The sequence below is a fragment of the Empidonax traillii genome, unplaced genomic scaffold, assembly GCF_003031625.1.
Source record: "Empidonax traillii isolate 1590-97213 ecotype Southwest subspecies unplaced genomic scaffold, ASM303162v1 scaffold1424:size187401, whole genome shotgun sequence".
NCBI lineage: Eukaryota > Metazoa > Chordata > Aves > Passeriformes > Tyrannidae > Empidonax > Empidonax traillii.
In genome coordinates, this window is record NW_020956617.1 from 76,556 (window position 1) to 96,946 (window position 20,391).

Here is a 20,391-nt window from a genome sequence, read left to right on the forward strand (position 1 = left end):
CCTACTGATTTCAAAGGAGCCTGTGTTGAACAAAGCTCCACATAAAATTGGGAAATATATCCTAATTTTCTCCCAAAGCATAAGGTGCTTGCTAATGGCAAATCAGTGATGAGGTTGTACTGCCTCATTCTGGGACCTGAGGCAAGTCATCAAAGCAATATTGCTCAAACCATACTGCTTTGAGGTGAATCCCTTGGTGACTGCAGCTTATGGCCTTGAAATACCTGGAAATGCCTCTGTCTGTGTCCTTCTCAACAAATGACCATCCCTATACAAGGCCTCATTGTTTACCCCTGTACAGGATGGTGGGATGGGACTGCTGAGCCCACAGGGTGGTCTGCCTGGTGGTGTGTTCCCACCAGGCATGGCTCTTCCTCTCTTCTTTCCTCCCCCCAGTTCTACAGAACCATGGCATTACTCCTGCACTGGAGTATGTCTGGCTCACAGAAAAAAAGCAGACTGACCTGATTGCTGAATCTGGTGTTGAGTCACACCCTAAAAAAGAGGCCGTTCTGCTGTGTTTCAAATTTGTGAGAAACTAGGGCGGTTCAGGGAAAAGGGCTGGGGAACTTCAATTTTGTGTTTGACTCTGGATCTAAGAGGTTTGTCTACGGTCTAGTATGACTATGACTGCCATAATGCATCTGATCTGCGGTAAATGATCCATGTGTTTGGAAAAATACACTCAGTTCTACTGTTTTTATACAGAAATGCCTGAACTGTCTCATGATGAACGTTCTTTCTGATGGCTATGCCTTTTGAGGAGGTTTTGGTTTTGTTTGTTTGTTTGTTGTTGTTGTTTGGTTTTTTGTGTGTGTATGAAGGAATTTAGGCTGATTCATAAGTCTTCCTCTTTGCGGCAGCAGTTTTAAATAGCAAATGGGGAAGAGGGACCTTTTCAGTCACCCCTTGCTCAAAAAGGTCTGGGTCTAGAAGTGATCAGTGTATCAGATATTACTCTCTCCATAAATTAAGGAAACATTTGGGATGTGGATAGCATCAAATTAGTGCTTCTATTTTTGAACCATTTCTTGTTACTGTTGATAGATATATTTTTTTGTAATCCATTTGTTCCTCTTTCCTAATGGATGTTCATCATAAATCCTTTGCTCATGACAAGCGTAAAATATTCAGAGAAAACTTGGGGTTTCACCTGTCTCCATAGCTGAAGGCAGTTTGAGTTTTGTAAAGCTGTTGATTTGGCTTCCAAAGTGTATAAATAGAAGTGAATTTGAGAATTGGTTTTTATGTTGTTTGCACCTCATAGTTCAAATATTTCTATACTAGGAAGGGTTACTTCTGAAGTTGTTTCAGATAGAAGTCTCCTATTCTTAGAGAGACATAAAGACTAAATATTAGCTATCATGAACACTGGTCAGTCAAATTAGTACAAGTGGCTTTCAAGGTGTTACCAGATCAGTGTGTTTTAATTTGCACCCATCTTTCATTCACTTTTATGAGCATGGACTACATATAGTACAGAATGGCTTGGAACTCAATCCTTTTTTCTCTTTGCTATAACTGTTTTTCTGGACTAGCACAACTGTCATTTTTGCCTTAGAAATGTTAGTAAAATTTTATTCTCACTGTCTGATCTGTCTTTATCGTCTTTTCTACCTATCCATCCCTTGTTTTCCTTTAATACTCATTGTTAAATCAATGTAAGGAAAGAAACTTGAAGTCTCCAGGTCAGTTAAAACCTACTGACTCATGGATATCCTGTTCCACTGAACTCTGAGTATGCTCATTTTGATGGGTTTCCTTTGCTCTTCTTTCTACTAATGGTAGTTGATTTTGGGTGGGGAAAATGATCCCTTTCCCATCACAGCCCCCCTTAATTGATTAAATGCATTATATAATCTAAGCCTTTTTTTTTTTTTCAGGAAATTATGGGGAAAGTGGAATGGAAGCCTTCAAAGAGCTGGCTGCCCAAGAGGGTCTCTGCATTGCTCACTCTGACAAGATCTACAGCAACGCTGGGGAAAAGAGCTTTGATCGCCTGCTCCGCAAGCTGCGAGAAAGGTTACCCAAGGCCAGAGTGGTGGTTTGCTTCTGTGAGGGAATGACAGTGAGGGGGATCCTCATTGCCATGAGGCGCCTGGGAGTGCTTGGGGAGTTCCTGCTAATTGGAAGGTAAGACTCTGGGATTTCTCTGCCTCTCTTCTCCCTCTCATCCTGCAGGCAGGCATTTGATTTCAGAACCGTGCAGCTTAGCTACCTGCAGTTTCCATATTTACTTGTCTAATGAATGAGAAGAGGTGGTAAGATGGTAGAGCAGATCTCACGAAAGGTGATATGACTGTGTATGCCAGTTTAATCAGAGGTGATACCTTTTGCTGAAGTAAATGTTAGTTACTAACTCCTTTATATGTATATAGGACATTAGTGTTTTTGTGCTTTTGCACACTCTGAAGGAATGTTTCATGTACAGAATTTAGAACCAAAGTAGGGAGGGAAAGATCCTAGTTTCAGAATGTGATCTGGAAGTGTGACATGACAATATTTCATGTGTTTAACTAAAGATGTCTCTTGATAATTTGAAACCCCGAATTATTGAATGGTTTTGATTACTTGAGCTTTTTTCCAGTCTTGTGATTACAACCTGGCATTCTCAGTTGTACACTTTGTTCTGATCTTTGCTGTTGAAAGCTGGGGCACTGCTATTATGCTGACTTGTTTGCTTTTTAAAACATCAAACTTGCTGATGTCTAAATGAGGATGTATGTGTGTTTTTATATTACTAGAGTAACAGTGCAGATGTGTTGGACAGACAAAGGGTGTTTTTATTAAAGCAGGAATGATTGCTTTTTTCTACTAGAGTTTATCTTTATAGGTATTCACTGAAATACGGTATTTTAGTTCTATGACATATTTCCTATCCACATTTCCATTTTTGTGATAGTTCTTATTTTGAGGCTTCTTTGAATTCCACCTTGATTTTTGCAATGTCTTTATGTCCTTTTTCCTGTCTTGATGAATCTTGTTCAAATGATGAGGACTGATATTTCGTCTTCTTTGTTAGATTGAAAATGTCTGTTTTATTATTTCTATTTATTGTTTGATTCTTTCTTATTATTTTAAAATACCTTCAAGAAATGTTTAAATTAATTCCTTCAAGGCCTTTGGCGGTTGTGTCAGCACCTATTCAGTTTCTGTTGTTATCTTATTTCATCAGGCTTCTTTTTGCCCCTTTCCTTCCCTAAAGTCTTTGTGTCTGTCATTGTCATGACTAGAATCCTCTCCTTTCACTCTGCATTATAATATTGCTCTCCCATGACTGTATTGCTCCTCAAAACCCACAGTTATGATTTCTATAAGTCAGATAGCTAATCTGGCCCAAACAACAGTTTGAAAACAACCAGTCACTCTTAAATTTTTTTAGTTGCAGTCTTTGTTTGCAGTGTATTTGGAGCAGAGGCGGTACCTCTAGAAGGTTGTGAAGATAAGATGTAGAACACCTGGAGAACCCTTAGCTTTAAAATGAAACAAGGAGTAAGGTGGTATTGCAAACAGTATCATGTTCTAGATTGTGTATGTGTGGCATCGTTCAGTTTGCATCAGCTGAAATGAATAATGGAATGTTTCACTACTGACATGTTTCAACTATGGTTTTTCAGTTGATATAAGAAACTGACTATAATAAAATCAATCTGAATGATAGCATCTCTGGTCTTTTAGTAGGTGCCCTGGAGCTTTAGGTAATGCTGTGGTTTCTTCATGTATTATCACTGTTATGGTGTCCCATTGTTCACCTGATTTTGGTGCTCCCTCTTGATGCTGTCCATACAGAGAGCCAACAAAGGAATTAAGCCTCCTATATTGAGCACCAAACCTAGGCACTTTGGTAATACAAATCTTAGTTTCCTATTAGGCCACTTACTTGATCCCCATGCTCCTTGGATGTGTGGAATATTTCGCCTTGAAATTTTGATGATAAGCTTTTACCAAACATTCTGCTACTCTATGTAGTTCAGTTGTTTGTCTTAGAATCTGCCTAACAATGTTGCTCTGAGCTTTTTGTCAGGAATGCTTACCTATTAAATGCTAATAATGGAATTTCTTTGGGAATTACAATGTATTTTTCAGGTAGATTTTCACATACCCTTCTTTTATGATTGCAATGGAGTCCCTTTTAGGGTTGGGTGCTTTGTGCCAATCATAAAATAAGCCAGTTCTTGCTTTGCACGGTCTGGATTGTGCCTATTATTTAGTTGAAATGGTGTTATAGGGCTTGCACATTTTTTGTGCCTGCAGAACTAAAAGAAAAGACATTTTCTTTGAATTGTCCTAATTAAGTGATTTTTAAAAACGGCAAATCAAACTTGTGAATAAGTAAGTTGCAGCAAAACTGCAGCGCTATGAATTTGGTCATCTATATACAAACAGGAACTAAAGCACACATTCACATTACTCTGACATGCTGTTTAGCCTTTTTTATTCAAGTACCCAGCTGAGCAAAAAAATCAAAAGCCTTTTAAGAACATTCTTTTAATTGAGGGAAGTGGGAGTGAATGTGAAATCAAGTTTTTTTCCAATAGTGAGCTAAACAAAGGCTTTAATTTACCCACAGGTTTATTATCAGCCACATTTTATCAACCTCAAACTCTGCTCTGAGTCACTATAAAGAGGAAGTCTTTGCAAAGGAACACCTGGCTAAATAGCTCTCTTCCTGCTACATCCTCAATATTGCTGTTGATCAAAGCAGACAGGAAAAGCTTAGCTTAACTAAATTCAAGGTATCAGAAAGAGAGCTGGGGAACTAAATTTGACTTCATTTTAATCTGAATTTCAGTCTCCTGTGTTAGTGAGAAGAAAGGGAATTTCGCTTTCTGAATCTGGAGGGAAGCTGGAATTAGGATAAGACAATAGAATAGGTTACAAACTGGCTTGAGATAGAATGGCAGATGTTCTGAAATTGATACACTGTTCAAATGTAGTGGAGAATTCAGTAAGAAAATTTAGTAAACTATTGTATGTATAAATCTATGTGGTAACTATAAATCTTAAAAGTGACTGACAATGAAAGGGAAAGAAAGAAAAACTGATCACGGCTCTTTGTATGAAAAGAATTATTAGAATAGTATTGGAGTAAGCAAAGGCAAAAATTATGCTAAGAAAATTAACTGTACTCTTAAGGGAGTTCAGGTGATAGCTCTTTTAGCAAAAATTAGTTTTGATGTGAAGAGATTATGTAGGAAGATGCTCAACATCATGTGTCTAATCATGTTTATGCAGGCCATTGGGTTTTATATTACTTAGTAAGCACCAATTAGATTTTGTGAGAATCTTGCAAGATGGATGAATTTCCGATATGTCTCCTGGCATGGTGCATCAAGATAAGGCACGGAACTGACTTTTCAGCCTCTGTGTGGGTAATGCAAAGCAAATGAAAAACATGAACAAAATACCCAGTCTGAAGAGGTACTCTGAGATTACTGGAGAAGATAATTTTTTAGATAAATTGTTGGAAATTAAAATGCTCTTTCCCAATTTGATCTCCTTAAGTCCTCCGATGGTGTGTGTAAAAGTATGAGTAACTCTAGGAAGGAAGGGATATATTAGTGCACATGCTGTTTTTCAATATAACACTTTGTAATGGACTATGTACAGCTTTACTTCCGTAGGCTTTCTGAGCTTTCTGATATTTTATGGTCTCCATTAATGGGCTCCATATATGGGCTGTTGTAGAACTATGAATTTTAAGTCTTGGTAGGGTGACCTTTCCTGAAAGTTTGAATGCTTGGCGGTGAAGATATGGTTGGATTCTCTGCTGTCAACCCAGAGCTTTATGGAGGGCAAGTCAGGCCTTTTCATATATCTAATAAAACCCATTTGGCATAGGATGACAGCGCTTTCAGGATGCATAGTGTAATGAAATTTTTCCTGACTGCCTTCATTTCAAAAGCCAATATTAATAATGGTGGGTTTGGCATTTAACTTCACACTTTCTGAAATATTGACAAGGCATCACCAGTGTAAGATGTTTGGTCCTATTATCTGACATTGTTGGATGGGTGGAACTTGATTGCATCCAAGTGTAAGAGTAAATAACTTGGCGAGTTCACAGTGAAACATACCCTGATGTAGTCAATCCCCAGGCATCCAGGGTGCGTGGGAGGATTTTGGCAGGTGTTTAGGGCAGTTATCACCTTCCAAATACTGGGATTTTACGCCTGTACAGTCATGTAATTCCATTAAATTGGTACAACACTTGACAGAAGAGTGCCTTGCCTATCTGGATCAGACCCATCAGACCCTAGCACTGAGTCTATTGAGCCTTTCAGCTCCATCATGGCAGAGAAAGGAGGGCCTCACCATTTGAGGATACCATGGTTAAGGCTGGGACCAAAACTGTATTTACACTGATGACCTCAGTTGTCAAAAAGAAAAACTGGTAGCAGAAATTGACAGGTCCGTAACATCCTTTAGTAAGGGAGGAGGAAGAGTCTGGCCAGGAAGCTGGTACTTCACCAAGGAAGCATAAGGAGCAGGTGGCAGAATCTTCTCACAATTCGATTCTATTTTAATTGGCAAAAAATTGTCTTAATTTGCCCCAAACTGAACCTCTTTTGCCTGTGATGGTATCTACTAAGCAATCTCCCTATCTTTATTTTTACCTGTGAGATTTTTCACCCTATTTTCTACCTTTCTTCTTTTGAGTGGATGGTTGAGTATTTGGCTACCCACCATAGAGGACACAGGTTGCACTGCCAAAAGCATGACATCATGTTCCATGTGAATGGAAATGTGGTATTAAGAAAACTGGTAATAATCCGGCATTGCCAAATGTATACAGTACAACCCAAACCACTATCATACCATGTGTGGTTTTTCTGAGAGGGCAGTCTGAGTGGTAAAACTCAGTGGCTCAAAAGTCGAAAGTAAAGACACCAACAAAATTGGCATGCTGGAAAAAAAGAGGAAGATAGTAATTTAAGAGCCAAAGGTTTACTTTTCAAGCATTTTGCAATAGGAAGAAGAATGGTTTATCTTTCTGGTACCTCCATAGCCAAAGATGCTTAAAATGACTCTTACTTATGACTCTGCTGTTGTTGACACTTCAGGTTAGTGGAGGATTGTTCAAATAGGTGTTCAGACGTAGTCAGAGATTTAGCTCTATCTGGATTCAAAATGCATTCATAAAACATCAATGTTCAAATACTTTCAAAATGTAACTGAAGTTGGCATTTAAGCAATTTAAATAGTCCCTCGTGGCAACATCAGACCATTTCTTGAGCATTATCAAGACTGGTTATAAGACCCACCGCTAATTCTAAAGTCTGAAACCTCAGAACATCTCTATAAAATTTTTTTATATCTTATTCATTCAAGGTTCAATTTGTAGTTGCAATCTAACACCTGTTTACTATGATGAAAATTTATAATAGGTGTGGATGAAAACAGCATTACATGATATGAGAAGACTCTGAACGAGCATGTTTTATTTACCCTCTAACTTAAAATAACATTAATCCATGTTAAAGTGGGATTGTATGTCAAGTGTCAATTCAATAGGCATATACTGGAGCAGAACTGCATTTTATTTGACTTTCCCTGTAGTTTGCATTTAGAGCTCACCAACAACCATTGGTTGCTTGGCAGCGATAATGAATTAGATATAACATCTGGGATTTTAGAGAGCATTTCCATGCTTATCTTAATAACAGAAACAATGTTCACTTACACAAACACAAAATACGAGAGGGGTACCTGTTTTTTTGTGGTAAAGTAGGATTTATGTTCTCCAGTGAGCAATTTTTTAAATGGGATGCTTTTTCTTTCTTTTCACTTCTTGCTTTTATGTGACATGATTTAAACTACCTTTTGTATATCATCAAATCTCTTTCATATTGGCATTCAGAATTAGTTTCAAAAACATGTGTTAACCCCATGTAAATTCCTATCCCAGATTGTCCAAGAAAGACATGAAATGTTAGGTCTCCGATAGCTTGAAGACATAGGAAAATGTCCAAACTCTTCATCACGGTCTTTCTGGGTTGATTTTTTCATATGATCTTTACTATTTTCTGTTTTCATATGCCTGTGTATACAAAGGCTTCCTGAAATGATTGAGTTTATAGGGAATTAAAGCAGATGTGAAATGGTATGTTTGAATTGTACTTCAGTGCTTGCAGACTATCTGTGGTAAGAAATAATTAATGGAATATAATATTTAGATAAGATGCAGCTTTGGGTGTTTTTTGTTCTTGGACAACAGTAAAAAGTCACTTTGATTTCTATATAGGAGTTTGAGGGAAAAACAATATCCAGACTAGTCTTCTTTGGAAGACTAGTTGTCGCATATTACAAAAAATAAATACAGCAATTTACCAAAATCAGAATACATGCATAAGACTAAAATGGAAGCAGCATTAATTAGTAAAATACAGATATGTATATTAAGATGTTTTAATAAATACTTACTCAATTTTTTAAAGAGATATGAAAGACTGATAGTTTAACAAACAGGACATGTGCAAACATGTTTTATGGCAATGTGCACTTTTTAACAGTAGTTATTAATATACCTTTTTCATAAATGATTACATTGACAGGAGAAAAGGGACTGGGTTTTTCTTGTTTCTGAATATGTAGTGCATTTGATCATAAAAGCAAATGAGTGATGTCTCACTTGCTTAAGTCACTGGAATGGTGAGGAATAGAGGAAAAAAAAACATACAACCAAGTGTCTTGAAGCACATGACAAAATGTGATGCTTGAACTTCATGATGGCTAAACTTGTGGGGGAAAAAACCCTCATGTTTCTAGATTTCTGGTTAAAACTTCTGTGATTCTAAGGCCCTTTATGCTTCTTACATAGCAAAGGAAAACTAAGACTCAGTTCAGTGTTTTCAAATTATCTTGGCACGGAGAGTTATCTAAGTAGAAATGTTCAAGAGAATGCAAGGAAGGAACAACGTTGACAGAATTAGTTTACCTTTAATTTACCTGAAAAAGTGTAATATCTCCTTGTTGTCTATGAACTAATATGGATGTGTTGCTGATGGATTATTTCTTAGGCAGTATATGTTTTATCGTGCCACTGCAGAAACCAGGAGCTGGACGGCTGTTGCTCACCTGGAAGAATATGCTGTACTTTTACGTGAATGAATCATCTTGAATGATGCTACTTCAAGGGTCTTTGCATAATTTATGTAGGGCCAGACTTTTTCAGGCATGTCTGTGAGGCTGGATTAAGAACCAAAGCAGTTAATATTTTTACTGACAATAGTTAAAATAAGACTCTAATACTGTGATCTTTTTAATTTCTAGAGTTTGCTTCTGTGCTTTTTAGTGCTCAAATAGAAATGAAACTTAAAGAAGTTCTAGTAAGAACATAAGCAGACCCCTCCCCCAAAATATAAAACTCCATAATTTTTTGTCAGTTTTAATTAATTCTAGGCAGCAAATTGATCACTTTTTTAAGAAAAACAGACATTGAAGATGAATCTTTCCTGGAATATTTAATTCTTTAAATTGTAACATTCTATTTAGCAGTAATTATTTTCACATTTCCTGCCAAGTCTTGGTATAAAAATAGTTTTTCTTCTACCAGCATAGGAATATATACCATCATTTCTAGTAACAGGTCCACTTTTTGGATCACTAGAAAAATGCTTATATTAGGGGTAATTTATTGACTGAAAGTAATGAAAATTGCCTGAGCTATGCTCATGCAAACAACACTTATTTTGACAGGGAAATGCACATCAAGGAAAAAATAATTTAGGCTGCAATTTAAACAGCTTTCGACTGCATCCTGGAAAACAGTAAATGAAAAGCTTTAGAGCTCTGCAAATAATCAGCTGGCTGCATTTTCAGTGCAACAATTTACTACTTGTTTAAGTCTTTGGCTCACTGACCAGAGAAGGTAAAATAAAGAGCAGGATAAGATGTTATGGGGAAAGATCATATATGTTTCCATGCACTACCTGTTTTTCATTAATTTTTTTTTCTTTCCCTTCAAGAATGTCCTTAACCTAATGGAGAACCCCTGCCACCCTTCCAAGGCTGGAAAATGTGCACAGCTTTTGGCAATCTGAGGAGCTGAACTCAGCTGAAGGGAGGCTAGCCCTGAAGTGTCTGTATGAACATGCAATGTGGAAATTTTAGGTCATGAAAATGTTATAATCTGGCAGTAAATACATAATGTCTCAAAAGCTGAAATTAAACTGGAATCAAGGCAATTGGCCCGTGTTGGTAGGTCCTCGGTCTGCTGCTTTTCTCCTGAAATTTTCAGCCAAGACAAATCCTTTTGATTTCTGAGGCACAGTAGTGCTTTAGGACCAACAGGCATCAAGAACTCATTTCACAAAGTCAAAGCTGGATCTTTCATGTTTCACTATTGCCTCTTCAGCACTATCAGTCTGTTTTGATGTAGGATTGAAAGACTGTGGATCTGGCCAGGTCTTGACCACATTTCACTTCAGTCATTAGTATCTGCATCTTGGTTCAGTTATTTGTACCTCAGAGAGGGAGAATCAAAGAGACAATTTTGTTTCAAAGGCTTGTAAATTCACTGCTGCCTGATAACTGAACTGGCACTTATTTTAACTGACTTTAAGCCATATGCATTATTCACTATGAGCTATTTGTGGGTAAGCTTTGGTATCTAGGGCTTATACAGTTATTTTCCATGTTTTTTTCTTCTTCGATTTCCTTGAGGAAAAGACAAGGGGATGCAATACAAGTCAGAACTAGGAAAAAAATATACTACTGTTGTTTAGTTTAGAAGAAATGGAATGTTATTTTTTCTGCTTTACAAAATAAAATTCAATTATTTGTTTTTCATCCCAAGAAGACATCACTTAGAAGAAGCTGAATATCAGGTCTTGCATGTTAACATAGGAATTAGGAAAAATGCATAATAGGTCACATTTAAGCACTTCTGTGTGGAGAAATGACAACATGAATGTGATTCCAGTTATGGTTTCTACTGATTTCTCACAGGTAGTTGAAAGACTGCTGGTTGCTATTTCTAATGGGAAATTTATAAATTTTCTCTACTCTTTGTTCAGTGTATCTCTGAGTATACAATCCTAGCTATCTCCTTATTGTTGTATATTACTTGCATTCTTCTGTTGTTTCTTGCGTGGTGCTTTTTGTTCCTTGCATCTTCATCCGTCCGTTCTTGGTATTTCTGCTCCATTCACCTGAATCTCAAATTTCTTGCCAATTATAACATACTGAACTTTTCAACACCTGTTATTTTTTCTAGTAAAAAGTCTGCACTGTTAGTAGAATTCCCTTTCTGTGAAGTCATGAGGAGTTTAGCATTTTCTTAATCAGAAATGGAGATAAGCAAAACTTGCTCTTGAAAATCCTACTCATATTACAGAGCTACTTGAGGAACAGGTTACTTTCACAATTCTTTGTTTCATCTGTTTGTTCCTTTTATGTCAGGCAGATCAGCTTGTTACACCCACAGCCATAAAACCTGACAATTTAGGCATGATGTATCCTCTTTTTGTTTGTGGATGTGCAATAGCAATAAAAAAAGGACCTCCCCCACAAAAGTATACATCTCTGTAAGACTGTTTTCAACTGTTCTTGGTGGGACTTTGTCTCATTATTTTCATTAAAAAATACAGTATGAAGTATTTGTTATCATATCACTGTTGCCTTTACAGACCTCAAATACTCTAAAGGAAATCAGCTTGAATCTGGTCTCACGTCATCAGAATTTTAGAACTAAGTGCTGAGGATAGACAGTGATATAAAGAGGAAAACTAGGCCAGTGTTCTGACTTTGAAGGCTGACAGTTGATCATTTTCATAGTTGCAAACTGAGAAAATGTGAGGACTCACTAGGAGATAACATAAGCCAGCAAATCAGACACTGAAATCTATTGAAAGTACTACCGCGAAGACCAATGCTCAGGTTGATTTTCAGTGGAACAACTAGATTACAAAACTAGGTCCATTAATTTGCATGTATCTCAAATGAATTTGTCTCAGCAGGGTGATTACAATGTATTTTAAATGAACCTAGAGTCAGAACGGAGAGCTAAAGTGTTCACAGGAAACTTATCACTGTCTCTCTGGTAAGCTTGAGAATAGAAAGAGGACATGATAGAGTGCAATGACATCTCTTGAGAGCTCTGTGTCCAGGTATGACTGACTTTTTTTTTTTTTTTTTTTTTTTTCTGTTTACCATTGTGTTTGTGGGAAAATCTTCTTAGATGGGAAGATTTAAGTAATTGCACTTAAGTAGTTGCTACTCCAGCAGGGTAAGAGTTAAAGTTGTAGAAAGATGTAGGCACAATTAAGGTGGAGGAAATACAAAAGGCTAAGAAAGGAGAAGAGGTGATGCTAAAATGTGAGAGAGAAAAATATACATTGTAGGAAGAAGGCAAATAAAATGGGGAAGTGGGAGACGATGAATTATAAGAGACTGCACATAAGATAGAGATAGACAGTGATAGAGTTTTGATTTCAGGCAATGACTATTTTTCCTGATCCAGACTGAGACGTGTTAAGATTCATGAAAGAAGCAGAAACGTGGCTACAAACTGGAGAGAGCAGTGGACTGCTAGGCCATCAGGATTCAACACAAGATTGCTTCTGTTGAACTGAACATTTCCAGTAAAACACCAAGTGCTGAATTCTGTTTTCATGGTGTTGTGAATCATGAGTAACCCTCTGGACAACAGTGCTGCTAAAGCAAGTGTGAAATGAGTATTGTTTGCTGATACAAAATGCTTACCTGTAAAAAGAAAAAATATCCATGTGTTCTAGGGTTGTGTTTGTCAGTGGTGAACATCTAGTGCTCGTGATTCAAACAAAGATCTTTTACTTCCATTTTTTTTCTCCTCTGTGAAGAAACATACCCCCTAGGAGTATTTGCTCTCTGGATGGTTTGTTTCAAGCCAGATGATTGACATTCCTTGTAATTTTCATCCTTGGTATGGAAATTACAGACGTTGTGTTTGTTTGTTAATGTCTCATTCTTGTTTAAAGCTTCCTTTACTTTGAGAAAAACTAAGTAGTATCTCACAATTCCCCACATTAGTCTGAATATGAAAGGATGTCTTCTTTGTACTTAACATTTGCTGACTTAATTAAATCAAGTCTTCCTAATGGAAGAGGGAATTGGAGTCCACCTGGATTAATTTTCGTCATTTACGTTAGACATAACATCATATTTGTCCTCATGTTGCTTTTTAACTAAATGCAGTGTTTTTAAGGTTCTGCAGACTATGAATGCTTTGGGGAAAGGACAATCTCTTAGGTCTGTGAAGTACCAAACATGGAGGGGTGACCTTGGCTCATAGCTGGTTTACTGGTCACTGCTGCAACTCATGCAAATAGTAAGAATATTTTAAAACTGAACAAAAATATCTTAGGAGAGAGTGTACAGGTTAGACCAAACACCAAGCAGAAGAGGGGGATAAACTATATGTACTTACCAAATCCCTATTTTGATGTTCCATGGGGGCCACGACCTCACTGCTTAAGTGGAGGTGTTCAGGATCAGCATGAGCAGCTGTGCCATATGTCCTGATGACCATGGAAAGAGGTTGGCTGTGAGCCTGGAGAAAAAAGTGTTTATCAAAGTGCTATGGTTCTTTTAGACTGTATGGGCCCATTGATATAAGCTTCAGTTTCACTGACAGAGCTCCAGAAACAGATTCTGCAAAGTGGTGGTGATCTACCTCAAGCCATGCTCCTCCTTTTACTGGCTTGAGCTGTAGTAAAGAGTCTAACTTGTCATCTTTTAAAAACTGAAGTTTTCCTTAAGCCAGAATCCTTGGATTAGAGAAAATTGCTTCTGTGAGCCACTTGTAATACTCAGAGCTCCTGGTAATCTGTGCCTTTGAGATTGCAGTTCCTGGTGGAGAACTGGGCTTTACAATCTAAGAGCTAATGTTTCACTGCCAGGTGTTTTACCAGATTAACATTTTCTTTTCCTGTTAACCTCAAATCACTTTGAGTACCCTGGCAAGCAGAGCTTTGAGTACCTGCTCCTTACCTATCCAAACTCTTCAGCTCACTGCTCCTGGCAGCCTCTAAAATAAACTTCATACATTGTTAATGCCTAAGTCTGCCGCACAGTGAAAGCTGAAATAGTGGAGACATTGTAAGAATAAATTGAATCCAACATAAAAATAAGATATCAACTGTTACATTGGCTGCATTATTACATATTGTTTGTAACTTAATATAAAGCTCTGGGATCCATTTAAATGAAACTGCTCTGAATTTTCAGACTGAGAAGCAGAAGGAGCCTTGCTATGTAACTGAAATCCCCCATGAGGTAAGTAGTGATTTGCATCCCTCTTGAAGGAGTCAGAGACTACTAACTGTTATGGAGTATATGGGAAGCTAAATGATAGGGACTGATGTACAGAGGGAGAAACAGCTGTACAGTACTCTAGGTGATAAGTATGTGCTTATTTTGGGTTTATAATATAGGAAGTCAATTTATGCTGCAGTGGGTGGTAGACAAAGAAAAACAAACCTCCGGACCAAGGTCTTTGGAAGGTATTCATCTCCAGTTGTTTTCTTCCCCTGCTGTTTTCTCAAAGATCAGTAGGATCTTTTTGCAAGTTTAGTGGCTGAAGCAAACATTCTGGAGGCAATGCCTCTAACAACCTGAAACAACTTTTAATTACTTCAAAAATTTGTTTTCTTTTCTCAGTAGGAAGAAAAAAAATTATTCTTCCCCAACCTGATCATTTCTCTTAAATCCAGAACAATCTTTTGTCAATTTCAAAATAAATATGCTGTTTCAAAATAGAAAGTAAGAATGTTTCTGTTTTGAAAATACTGAAAGTATATCTCCTAGAGAATGTAAAAACAAATTTTCATAATATTTAACTCTCCATTCTTTCCAAATTGGTGAATAATTTTCATCTCCCCATAAGTGTAATTCCCAGCAGATGTATTATTTATCCATTTCTTTAGTTTACTAATGCTTTTGTAGTCCCATCTGATAGTGACTCCACAAATCAAAATCTCCCACTATTTTCAGTAGTCTGAGACTCCCTCCTGTTCTGGTGGATAAGGCTAGTAATACAATCCCCCTTTTTTTTTTTTTTTTTATTCTCTGAACTGCTCAAACACAAATTATATAGACTCAAGGCCTTAGGACCATGGGACACTGCAACGTGACTTATCAGCATCCTGAGCATCCTGGTATACCCTGAGGACATCAAAACCATTATCTTTCTTTCTTTCTTTTTTTTTTTTTTTTTTTTTTTTTTTTTTTTTTTTTTTTTTTTTTTTTTTTTTTTTTTTTTTTTTTTTTTTTTTTTTTTTTTTTTTTTTTTTTTTTTTTTTTTTTTTTTTTTTTAAATTTTTTTTTATTTGGCTCCTAATAGAATGTCTTGGTTCCAAAACCTTTCCTTGAGGAGAGCTTTCCCTTTATACTTACAGAACTTGGTGATCTTTGACAAAGCTATCTAGAAGACATCTTGGGCCAAAATGCCAAAAGGAAGATTTCTGTAATAGCACGAAATGGTACTGTGCAAAATACAAAGCTTCTGTCTGGCACTGGCCTTAGAAGGTAGAGTCTAAGGTATACAGTGTAACTGCTAGTTTCTCTTATCAATAATCATGAAAACATATGCATGAGAACATAAAATGAACACTCCCTAAACAGCTTCCCAGCAAACAGCTGCAAACATGCATTGCAACATCATGGCTAGGCTTTGCGAACGAAGATTCGCACAACAGAGAAGCTCCATGGTATATGGAGCTGTATGCTGTATTAGCAAAACGAGGAGAGAACCAGAGAGAAGGTTGTTCCAGTTCACAGTCCTCCTGCTTTTCCTGCAGTACCAGAGCAAAGAGAGAAGTCACCCTGGGCTCTCTACGTATGGCTCAGGCTGAGTTGACCTCTGAAGGCACCTGTCTCCCTGGACATCCTCCCTGCTTCCCTACTTCACTGACCACAGGGATAACATATATCTAAAGCTGTGCAAGAGATATCCAGGAATTCCAGCACTGTACAAGCAGGTTGGAAAGCATTTATACAAAAAGAAAAAACACGTTTTCTGTGAAGCACTTCAGCTTTTCAGAACAGAAAACAATCCTGTGCTGACATCCCCTTGTTAACAGAGTGACTCCTGGTAAAATGAATGAGAGTTGGAGGTCACCTTTTGGTGTAGGTTGGTTTTACCCTGCAACACTTTGGTATTCCAGGAAATGTGGTGGTTCCTCCCATGTGGACTTCCCATTTCTGTCCTCAATTTTATTATTGAAGCTATACCACCAGGGACAGGTACAGTGCTCTTGGTCTGCACAGATTTGCTTAAAAAAGGCACCAAACCTAAATTAAGCTCTGTTTTTAAATTATTGTTCCAATATTACATACTTAGAATTTAACCTTGTATTCTGGAGTACTGAATAGGTTATTACTAGTATAAAATGTAAGAAATAAGATATTACAGCTTCAGAAGCAGCGCAAAGTAACATTTAGTAGGGTAGCGAAGAATGAATAAAGTTGTACTCAACATACCTTTAGCTTGGCTTTAATTATGCTAATTAAATGACTGTACAACACAAAATGGAAGAAGATTCAGAAACAAGAAATAAGCTGACTTGTCGGTCACAAAGGTCAAAAAGCCAGTAGGTATATTTATAAGTATTGTTTAGAATAAAATGATATGAGTATATTTATAAGTCTTGTTTAGAGTAAAATGATATGATAGATGTAGTCATGGAGGAGAGTGACGCAATTTTATATAGGTGATAAAGTGCTGAAGTCTCTGAAAACATCATTCCTCTGGCTTTGGACCTGAATTTGCACTTTGGTCCTTGTCTGTGCATGCAGCAAGATTTTATTTGTAATTTTGTTTCTCAGTTTCAGGTATTTGAGGTAACAGTTCTTTGTAAGAAATAGTTCATCTGTTTGTCATTTTTTTTCAATATATGATTTTCGTCCAATCTTTTCTTCTTCTTATATTATCTGTATAATCGCATATTTCATCCATCTAACATATGTAATTTCTTCTTCATAAAAGTCTGTTGTATCTCATTTATTTACTCACTCAATGCCATATTTAATGCTTCATTTAAGTTCTTGTTTTGTCTCATACTTTAAGAACTAATATTTCCTTGAAACATCACAGTTTCTTTTATAATTTTCAGAGTATACCTTTTGGCCAAAAAAGCTGATGAGGGCTTGAGAGAACAAAGGCATGTCTATACACCAAAATAGTTGTTAGCCAACAGATAAATCTACATTAATGGAATACCTAGCCAAACCTTCAGAAGTGAGAAAGTGACCACTTAGTGTGTGTTACCTTATGATTTCTCCAGTCATAAATTTCCTATTGTCTACATTTTAATACCCCTTCACAAAGTATGTTTAAAATTGGAAAAGATGGATTATATAATTTACATACCTTCTTCATTAAAAGTAGCACACAGGCTCTTTACTTGTACATATAAAGAAGGTAGATTGATGATTTTGAGGCATCTTTGTTCTGGATAACTTTCCATTTGGTTGTGAGATGGAAATATTTTTTTTTTCCCAAAGACATGAGTGTCTGTAGGAGATGAAGTTGTACTGGACAGTCTCTGTAAAAAAAGATGAAGACAGGACTCTTCAACTAAGAAGCTGAAGAATCTTAGTGCTTTCTCTTTTTTAGGGAAAGAGAGGTCTGAAGTTGTATCCAGTGAGCTTCTTTCTTTGTACTGTTTGGGTGGTGACCACTGACCCCAAAGCAGTGATTCAGGAAGCTATGACTCATAGCTAGAGCCAGAGTGTTGGCAGCTTTTTTGTCCTCTCAGAACATAAAGAGGAGGAATCTCTTGAGACCTTGGTTTATCTCTGGGACTTTGGGCAACCACTGGACTCCTTTCTGGTTTGTGGTTTCTGTTGAGTGGCAGAGAACAATTGATTTTTCTTAAGTTAGAAGCCAGAGTTCTCCTGAAGCTTGCTGGCCTGTAGAGATAGAACCTGTCACTAATGTAGTGTATTGAACTTTCCTTCGAGTTTTTGTACTTTTAAGTGTTAATGTAGTGTGTTCAACCTTCCTTCAATTCATTTGTTTGTACTCTTAAGAATTAGGCATTTTATACTGGCTTTTAAATTTAGTTTTTGAAGTTTCTCAAAGAGAATGAATGTCAAAGGGAATCTTGGGGTTATTTTAGAGAGAAAACAGGACCTAGATTTATAAGGTTTTTATCTATATCAAAGTTAAGGACTGGTTTCATATATGTGATCATAGAAAAGCAATTTGGCTTCACATTGACAGTCAACTTGGTTTGAATGTGCACTGCAAATTAAGAAAAAGAGTGTCTTAACTTTTCAACTTAAAATATGACTAATTTCCTGAATCTATTGTTTGTATTAGAAAATTAGATGATATACTTTTCATTTACACCAGCAATTGATACAGCTAGATGAAAGGGTGATATATTTTGAAACAAAGACAGAGGTGAATCAGTGATTTTCTTTCATAAAAGTATGTAATTAAGCAGTCTTCTGCTCTGACCTATGGGAGAAGAGGAACCTTGGCTGCAAAAAACATGTAAATAGCAGCCTTGTATTTTGAGGAACAAAGGGTGATATTTACAGCAAAGGCAGCATATTATCAGTGTCATCATCTCTCTGTAGTTAGCAGCAATTGTTTCCGAAGGGTCCTTCGATGTTACAAATTTTACCATTCAAAATCTGTAAAACAGAGAACCTTTGCTTCTGTTTTCTTCTCAGTGTACAATTGTGTATTCCAGATTGTCCAGATTCCAGCATAAAACCTGCTGATGCCACGTTAAAAACCTGCTGATACCATGGCTGAGGTACCAAGAAGAGCCTTTCCAGGTCCCGGATTTTGTAACCAAGGTCTCCTTGTCCCTGTTTTGTGTTTCTCTGTAGGACACAAGGCACAGTTGTCTTTGTGCTGCTAGAGCCAAAAGATACATTTGGTAGGCACATACGGCTGGCTCACAAATACTTCTATGTAATTTTCTTCTACTTTGAGAAGGGAAGCCAGCACTTCTTCCTTCTTTTTCCATTTAATCAGTGTCATGCTAATCTGCATTTTAGTGATGTTGGAGAGGTTTCTAAACTGCTCATCAAACCTAGGTATAGGTTTTTCTCTAAGTTCTCAGCCCAGGACTTCTGATCTACTGAATTTCCCTTCTTCCATCTTCTTCCTTCTTGGTTTGTCTCTCAGCAGACATGTCCTGTCTCTGTTCATAGACATGTTATGACTTGTGTTTGATGCAAGAGTCTTACTGATGGATAATTTAATGTAGCTTTGAGGCCAAAGTGAGGTTTGTCAAGTGTTATTAAATTACTCAAACAAAAAATATTCAAATAATGCTTCCCCATTGCGTACCTGTTAATTTATAAGGTGAATTAGCACTTATTTTCATGTTCTTTTCCCAATGTGCCAAGAAGAGGAGCAGAGAGAAAATCAGAGAGCATATACTAATTAACATGTTCTAATAATGGAGTGAGCCTGTCAGAGTCTTAAGCACCGAGGTTTAGATAACTATCAGTTTCTTCTGCTGTTGCAATTATTCTGCATCAGTTGTTCTGTGACTGTCCCTTTTCCCCAGACCACTGGGTAGAAGCAAGACCTGATGCAAGGCTTGCTGAGCCCAGAGAGTCTATTTGGTATGTCAGTGTATGGAGAGAGGGAAGGATTGCAGTGTTGTGCTGGGGATACAGACACGGGGTTAAAAACCATGACAGTTGGCATGGTAGGTTATGGCAAAGTAATAACTATCTACCATGCTTTGTGGACTAAAATTCAGGAACAGCCACTGATGGCAATCAGGCTTGGCTAAATGCATGTTAGATTCATTAGAAAAACAATCTTAATGTCTTGCAGTCTGGCAAGTGTTTCATTTATGGCAGTGTAGACCACTTACATAGGTAATGGGTAACTTATATAATCAAATGACTTTTTAAAACCATTTTAATACATCAGAATACACACTCTCTAGAGACTACTTTTAGGGTATGTTCACACTCTGTGGTTTCTACTTCCTTAAAAGATTAAAAGCCTGTGGCAAACACGATTTCTATTATTTTGGATCTGACTAAGTCCAGAGACAAACTATCTAAACCTAAATTTTATGTACGTGGTCAGCTCCCACTTCATTAATACTAATTTTTTTTTTTTAATCACTCCTTGACATTTCTAGCACAGCTGACTTTTGGAAGATTTAGAGTCATTGTGATTGGTCACCAAAACTCAGGAATAAGAGTTACTAAGAGAACAGAAACAAATGTTGGATTTCATCCTCATTCCCATCAGCACGAACACCCATTCTTTTTTTCCCCAGGACATTTTGAAGCAATAACCTTCAATGACTCTAGCTGTAGCAGGTTACAGGCTATGTTATTGGCCTATCTTTCCTCAGGGATGTAAGGATTTTAATGCTACTTCACTTTGACTAACTTTTCTCAGTGCAGACTAGAGAATATATC

General features: G+C 37.0%; 1 protein-coding gene across 1 annotated transcript in view; it reads left to right on the forward strand.

Moving 5' to 3' along the window:
* Positions 1 to 20,391, forward strand: part of LOC114070046 (metabotropic glutamate receptor 1-like) — a 141,615-nt gene that overhangs the window by 35,348 nt on the left and 85,876 nt on the right. Inside the window, exon 3 of the mRNA XM_027907232.1 lies at positions 1,884 to 2,133. Coding sequence (XP_027763033.1) covers positions 1,884 to 2,133 — 250 coding nt within the window. The remainder of the gene's footprint in view (positions 1 to 1,883; positions 2,134 to 20,391) is intronic.